Below are 8248 nucleotides of genomic sequence, written 5' to 3'. Positions count from 1 at the left end.
TTTTGGGGAATGTTCTGTGGTGGTTGTTGCAGATGCTGTGCACCAAATTATTGTGAATGTTAGGATAACATTCCATATGTTTTAGTGTTTTATTTTCAAAAAACATTTTTTTAATGTTTTGGGGTTGTTATTATCCTAATGTTAGATTAAAAACCTAACTAGAACTTCATGGGAATCTTAGCTAATGTTCTGGAAATGTTCCCGGTTTGCTGGGTAGGAACATGCTATTTCAGTATGACAAACCATGTCTAAGGAGCCTATTAATATTTCATGGTGGATAGAGGTGTCCTTTGTGTGCAGACACAGTGCTCAGGGCAGACTGTCTGTTTCCCTTGATAATGATGGTGACCTAGCCAACCCTTTGTCATTGACTCCCACCAGCATTACCAGTGTATGGCGCTCAAGGCCTTGTAGGCCTCTACATGCTATCAGCATGTTCTGCATGACCAGCTGTCATTAACATGATGACTTCTGGGAAGAGAGAGCTAGATAGAGAGAGCGACAGAGAGAGAAGGTATTATTGTCGAATGCACACTAACGAACGTGGTTGGATGTGAATGTAATTAATTATTGCTAACATCATCACCTTAGAAAAGTGTTTAATTATTTCTGGATGCACTCTCAAAGGAGCTCGTGAAGAATGCTCAGGTTGAGAAAATGGATACTGGCAAGGAGCCAGAGCTGGATGAGCCCCTTTGTGTAGCGTTGCCTGCCCCCCACTGACTATTGCTAGAGAGAGTGCTGATCATCAACAACAGCAACCATAGAGTATATAACTGGATCTAGGTTTCTATTCAATCTGTATCGCTGAAGCATAATAGATTGTGTGATAGAAATGTAAAGGTCATTTGAAATTGAGCCGACATATGCAGTGTCTAACATGAATGCAGTCTCTGCTAATGCGGGAATGTTGCCTTTTAAATTCAATCACACTGTCAGGCAGAACTTCCACGATATGGTTCGAATAGAGCCCTAAGTCTGATTTCATATAAATACTGCAGTTTATTGTTGCAATAAAGCCAGAATGGGCTGAGCAGGACTTCAACCAGTGACCTGGTGGTGACAAGGAAAGCTCCACTCCAACTTTTCCCCCTTTCACTACACTGGTGACAGCAATGGGATTATCTCTCAAGTCTGCATTGCAAGTGTACACTTGTCTGCGCTGAGGTTTTGCGCTGGCCAGAAACACATCTTGGGATGTAAGAGAACTACAGGCTCTGGCAAGAGGTCCGGGTCTTGTATGCTTGACTGATACTTGCAGAGTTGCTGGTCCAAGCCCTGTCTGAGCTGTCTCCCCTCAATGGCAACAATATTGTTTTATAGCCTCTGTACCAGTGGGTCTGTTCTGTGCCTGCTTGAGTCTCCTCTGACTGCAAACAGTAGCTATTAAACGTGAGATGGACACACCCACACTCCATACGTAAATGCTTCATGCCGCATACCACTTCAGAATCAGATACTGTTATGATGTTGCTTTGAGTGACAGCTCTCTCAGTCTCTTCAATTATTTGGCATTTTTTGGTTGCTGAGAAAAGTGTGGAGCTATTTTGTTCTCCTCACACAAATCTGGGCTTAAATGCTAAAATTATTACTGGGTTTAAAAGTCGCCACTCCTGCTGCTGTACTTGATAATAATTTTCAATCTATAATGTTTAATATCTTTACGTTTATTTACATTTGAAAGGAATGTGAACAACGGGGTTTACAGAGGTGTAAAAAGGTGTGTAGACTTACGAACATATCCGTTGAGTCCAGCTCTACTTGTCGCTAGAGCACCAGGCACGCAATCAGCACGCAATAGGGGAGCTGGACACTGACGTTGCATCAACAGCCACGTACCGAGAGCTGGGAACAGAGGCTATTCTTTTACATACTTCACAACACCTTGTGCAGAGCGCGCAGTCGTCAGTCTCTATCCGCAAAGCCCGTGGCAGCGCACATAAAGAACTTCAGAAGCCTTGCTATAGTTCCAGCATGTTACATATTCGGCATTTTGTATCCAAGCATATCCGCATGGCAACAGTTTAATTTGCTGAGCAGTTTTGGAAGATCGTTTTTTCCTCGGCTGATGTGACATTATCCCTTTGGAATGATGTGGACCTCTCATGACTCTATTGGATTTGTTTTCCTGTCCAGTTTATGTATCCAATTTGGATTCTCCTTTGAAGGTAAATTGAAACATATCGTCATAAAACAAGTATATAAATGCTTACCTATCCGGGCTTGTTCTAGGTAAAAACAACCTATAGGTCACATTTGAGTGCGAATAACTTCAGCATTAAAGCTGCAGAGTGCAGACATGAAATAATGGTTATTACGATTGAAAAAAGTAACGAATGCAACATCCATTATGCTTGGCTATAAAATAAATGCAGAAAAAGTAGCTTACCTAGCATTCACCTAACGTTGTCCAAATGAACAAAACGCAACTGTTGATTGCTTATAAAAATGGCATCTAGGTATGATTTAGTATTTATTGTAGTTACTGTCTTTGTATAACTTTGTAGAGTCACAGAGCGCGACATGCATTTAAAGTAACGGATATGCAGAAACAGGGTTGGAAAGCAGAGAGCACCATTGACAGTTACTCTGTTGACATACCAGTGAGATTCTTGATCTGTCCCTCAGTGGTTTCTGTCTACCTTTGAATCTCATCAAACGAAATATGATACATTTGCACGTCTGCCACTGTCTCGGTAAAGATAGTCTGTATCCCTTGCAAATACTTTTTAAGCGCAGTGAGTCTTGCAGGGGAAAACTGTAGGCTACAGTGATAGTTATTGTGATGTTCAGAGTGTTTTCATGGATTAAACCAGTGTAACATTTGTCAACACTTAAATATATATTCAACATATATGCACTATAGGCTATATTATATAACGTTACTGGTCTTATTTTCATTACACTGTGCGCATGAATTTGGATTAGAGTTATTGGAGAGTGAATCTGGCAAATATCTGTTCATGTTTAGTCACTTATTTATTTCATATGTCAATGTTTGAGAATGCTATTTATATGTTAGGAGGCATCCCTTTATTATAATGATGTGATACCTATCGCAGTGACATTTTAGACGCATAGTGGAGCCCCGCCATTTCCGAGGATTTCGTTCACTATTACGATCACCTACAATTTAATTATACTGCCATTTGTTGAAAGAATAAGACACACGCATGCCATACACTATCACCATTTTTTACGTTTTTATATCATAAGTTTGTTAGAAATAGGCTACAGTTGCGGAGGGAAAGGCCTCCATTTCAATAGCCCTACGACCATGGACGCACAGTAATTCTACTGACTGTTTCACTCTCTTTCAGGAAAGTTTACGGATATCCCCTCCAATCTAACAGTTAAAGAAGGTCAAAACATTGAAATGGCGTGCGCCTTCCAGAGTGGAACCGCATCAGTTTACTTGGAGATTCAGTGGTGGTTTATTAGAGCGCCAGAAGAACCGAGCAACAGCGAGGAGGAGGATGATGACGAAGAAGTACGTATGGATTTCACTTGTTTCAAATACCTGTTTAAATGTTGAGGACTTTCTTTACAATATGACGCCATGCCCCTTCACATTGCAATCACATGCCTGCATAGTTGCGCAGTTTCGCCGAAGCCCATTAGGCACAGACAACGCCGTGAATTCTAGCATGATTGGCTTATCATTATCAAGAATAGCATAGTTCCCATAGCCTACATGAAATGTATTATCTGTGATTCTGTCTACCTGTATTTGACTTGGAACTGATTTGGTGTTTTTATCCACTTTTTAAATCCCTATATTATCCTGTAAGACTTACTGTAATAACCTTTGACAACAGATTTACATAAGATGCAGTGGGAAAATAATACTGGTCTGTATCATCTCAGCCTTCTTTACCAAGTGCATTTAACATTAAGTCAACATGTACATTTCCCAGGAAACCAGGGCTAATTTAAGTGACTTGGAAATGTAATCTGGAGTATGTATAAGGCCATATGACCACAGTTAAGTGCATGTATGGTCATTTATGATTGTAGGACCCTCAGAGTCAGCATAAAGCTTCACTGACACGTTCTTGCAAATTGACTCATTATATACAGTAAGCCTGAACAGTGTACTTTCTGAGACCCTACACAACTGGCATTTGTAATGTATTGCTACATTGGACAGCTACCTATGACAGCTTCTCCTTGTGGATAATGATCAGTTACTTTGTGTCTGCATCTTCTTATGCTCTCTCTATTCAGATGGCTGGTACATTTTAGGGGAGTTTGGCAGTTTGTCATCACTGACATCAAACAGGGAAATGTTTCCTTTGATAAATGCTCATCTTCCTCGCAGTGAAACCACAATGCATAGAGAGAGCCCGTTCTTGGATATCCACATGGCTTTAAAACAGTTATTACTGCTCCTTTGTTGTCACCCATCATGCCCGCATTGCCAAGGCTTTGATCCATTTGGTTCATCACTCTTAGATGTTGGCTGAAGGAGCTATCGACGCACACCACGGCTTTGTAGCTCATATTATCCAATTCTTTTCATGGCATCTGTTTGAAATGACAAGCAGTGGTTTTCTCTCGCGAGGAATGAGGTTCAACAAAAATACGCTAAGGAGTCATAAAGGGGAACTATAAAAGATGCCATAGAAAACAGTAGAGCTGAGAAAATTAATGAATGTGGAATATGATTTGAAGTCGAACAGACATGCACATATAGACTATAGCGTCCAGTTTAGGGCAAAAACATAACAATTGAAACACACTTCATGGGTGGGCACATTGACTATATCAAAGTGGCATCACAATGTCCGTTCTCTAGCTCTGTGAGCTATAGTCCCAATGACACTATCATGTGCAGAGGTTGATGGTGCTCTGAGCTCTCTGCTTTGCCTTGTTTGACTGGGCTAAGATGGTGGTCTGTCCCGCTACTCTGATGTTGAAGAGGGGATTCATCTCCTCAAGTCTGGATCTATCGCTATCTGCTTAATCCACAGGTCCACTGTTTGCTATCAAATCAATTTATGGAGTAAATCTTTACAATCCTGTTCGCCGGTAATTCTATTTGGTGTGGGATTAAGGGTAGCTATAAGCAAACGCAAATGGGATTTCCCTTCAAGGTAACAGTTGTGTCCTCCTAGGTTGTTGAAAAGCCTAAAACCATTGATTGAAATTGTGTGCCACAGCCTCTATCAACGAGATAAGATAAGTTTCTCTTTTCTTCTCTGTTAAAGAGGAAGTGTGGTCCAAAGCCTGTGGTCTTGTGGTAACACACCCGCTGCAACCACATATGCCTCCCTACTGGAGACCAGGGTTTAATCCCCGTGTCTCTACTTCTAACCTGTCTCAATAAAACATGAGTCTGAAAGTTGAAGTGTGAAGGTCACAGATGTACAGAATGTCTGTCTTGGATCAAGGTATAGCAGGTCTTTGTATTCCAAGAATTGTAATATGAATAATTCTGGAATTGGCATGATACTGAGAGAATGAGTTTAGACCATTGCAATGTTTAATGAGAGCACATATTTCCTGTTTCAGAAGGAAGCATAAAATCCATAGCTGTACTCAAGCCTCTGGACCTTAGACTACTATCTCCTTCACCGGCCCTCGCAACTACTGCCCCGAGAGCCTTGTGCCCTGTCTGGCCAAGATAATAACATTCAGAGTCAATACAATGCAGAGGCTCCCATCGACCCCGGTCTCATTAAGAGACCGACACACCACTTTAATGGATGGAAGGTTTTCGGGATCACATGATCAAGATGTGGGTGGTGGGGAACAGGTTGTACAGTAGATTAGGTCCTGCTTACCACCTATTTGTCTTTTTCCCTGCTACTTCACCCTTATTACAGTGTGTCAATAACATTACTGATTTCTCATTTGGAATGGCTCAATTATTGGACCATTAGTGACTTTAGTTGGAGTCAATTCATTTGAAGGGATGGGTGATGAAGAGATGGGTGAGAAAAAACATACAGAACACGTGAGACAATAAGGATGCAAAGGCTCCTGGGAAATAACAAACGCCACATGCAATTTGAAGGGTCTGGCTGAGTATTATAATTATTTGAACAATCAGACAATGATGGGAGGCCATTGCAGGTCGTCATAGCAAAATGGCTTCTAGAAGATGAATAAAAACAGAGGCACACATTACAAAATGGCTATCAGCACCGAGTTCTATTAGATACTTATCCTCATGGCTAGCGTGGTCCCAATGGGTGTTAGAAAGTTAGTAGTAATTTGAACAGAGCCATCTGTATGCATCCCATCTGCCGTATCGAGTCCATTGTCACTGACAGCTGCTGAACCAACACAAGGTTCTTCTGTGCTAGTTAATTGATGATTTTAATTTAATAATTTTAACTAATTCCTTTGTTAAATATGTTTAATAATACAGGTCCCCATTTTGCTTTACAAGTTTTCTCATTTTTGTTGTGTGTAATTCTTCACTTTAATCCTTTGATGATACTAGCTACCTGAAACACACATATGGCATGGAGAATCTCCGGAGTAATCTCCTTTATCTGCAAGCTTTAAGAACAAAAACGTGTTATAAATCATTATGACAAGGACCAGTACTAACGAAGGGACATCCCTTTCAAATACTTTGCTGCAAATCTTGTACTATAATAATTGTCTCTCAGTGCTTTTTGTCAACATCACACATTTACAGCTTTCACTAGGGGCCCCTCGGGAGGGCCTTGGGGGCCACTGAGGTGGCCACAGTAACTAACTAGTGTGACACAGTCAAAGAGTGTGAGGATGTCTCCGGTGTAAAACTGCCATGTGTTAGGCCAGATTAGTTAGACCACCTGGAGGGGAAATTCACACAGGAGATGGATCGGAGCCACTGGGCAAGTTAGAGGATGTAACAGCAATCTTGTCTTCAACATCCTTCAGAGAATTCCCTGCAGGAACACAGTGGTGATATCAGTGGATAGGGTTATTGAGTGCAATATCCAATGGTTGCATGACCCTGACCAGTGTCCAATTTTTTTAATTTTATTTTTGTCAAAAGACACCAAACAGAAGTGAATTGTAGGAAGGAATACGACTAACAGGCTTGCAGAGCAGCATAGAGTGGGATGTCTCTTGGCTTTATGACCATATTTGGTGAGAAAAGAGAAAGACAATTCTCCATGCGTGAGGTACATCTGACTAAACATAAGCTTGAGAAGAGGCTTTGTCTGGCATGCACTGCCAGCAGCTTCCTCCAATTCAATTTACTGGATCAGAACAGAACCAGTCTTATTTGAAGACATCAGGCATAGTGGCTGGACTCACAATTAGAGAATGACTAGCATTTGATCTCGTCCAACAAGTCAACGGGAGACTAAAGAAAGGTGAAAGTTTGGCTGAAGGTCTATTCATGTGTGTGCATGCTGTGTTTGCGCATGCGTTTGTGTGTGTGTGCGCATTCATAGGTGACCGACTGATGTTGTTGAGTCAAGGTATGAATAGTTGGAGCTGACATGACAAGTGTCCCAACATGGCAAACATCACTAGAACAAACATAGTTCAAGGACAACACAAAAAAAACTCCTTTCTTTAGAGTTCCAGATGTGTTTTCTCTGAAAAAGGACAGAAACCCTGCAGTATGTGGAATTCTGCTTGTTAGAAACAGCAGCGACACTCAAGTGACATTTCTACCCAGATCCACATTGTCCGCAGTGATAGAATGCACAGGGAGGAAAGGGCTTATATGTATCGCGGAGGGACAGGAAATGAAACATGGACTTGGATGATTGGAGGCCCGGGACGCTCAGTTCCAGGGAAGGATTACAGGGAGAAGGCAGAGATGGAGGTGTGAACCAGAACTGCAGTGCGACAGCATCACAATGAGAATCAGCTCATATGTTTTCGAAGGGGCTGTTGATTGTTGAGAAGCGAGGAGATGTGTTTGTGTCCACTGCATAGATCAATGTTAAGGCATGTATCATACTTGAAGATTCTTCTGATATCATGTACTGTATGTTATTTAATACTTTGATATGGATGTGAGATGTCAATCAGAAGTCTCCTTCAATAGGACAAATACATTTGGATATGTTCTATCCCCAAGGGCAAACGCTTGATAAATAGTTTTGTCACATTTTCAACTGCTGCTCTATGAAACCTTTTCTTATTATTGTTCTGATGGCATGATATGTGTGCATAGACCTTAACATTGTTAACTATGGATTATACCTAATAACTTGTGCATTAAACACAACCCCAAACTAAGTTAGGACATACAAATATTTCTGGTGTTATATATTTAAAGTCTTTT

At 41.1% G+C, this 8248-nt stretch overlaps 1 protein-coding gene across 1 annotated transcript in view; it reads left to right on the top strand.

Annotated features, from left to right (window-relative positions):
- Positions 1-1469: 1469 nt before the first annotated feature.
- LOC110489807 (V-set and transmembrane domain-containing protein 2A) overlaps positions 1470-8248 on the top strand; it is a 32046-nt gene continuing 25267 nt past the window's right edge. Inside the window, exons 1-2 of the mRNA XM_021562728.2 lie at positions 1470-2168; positions 3321-3490. Coding sequence (XP_021418403.1) covers positions 2090-2168; positions 3321-3490 — 249 coding nt within the window. The 5' untranslated portion in view covers positions 1470-2089. The remainder of the gene's footprint in view (positions 2169-3320; positions 3491-8248) is intronic.

The sequence above is a fragment of the Oncorhynchus mykiss genome, chromosome 15, assembly GCF_013265735.2.
Source record: "Oncorhynchus mykiss isolate Arlee chromosome 15, USDA_OmykA_1.1, whole genome shotgun sequence".
In the NCBI taxonomy this organism is placed as follows: Eukaryota; Metazoa; Chordata; class Actinopteri; order Salmoniformes; family Salmonidae; genus Oncorhynchus; species Oncorhynchus mykiss.
The sequence above is the reverse complement of the archived record's forward strand: the minus strand, read 5'-3'. Positions and strand labels throughout refer to the sequence as shown.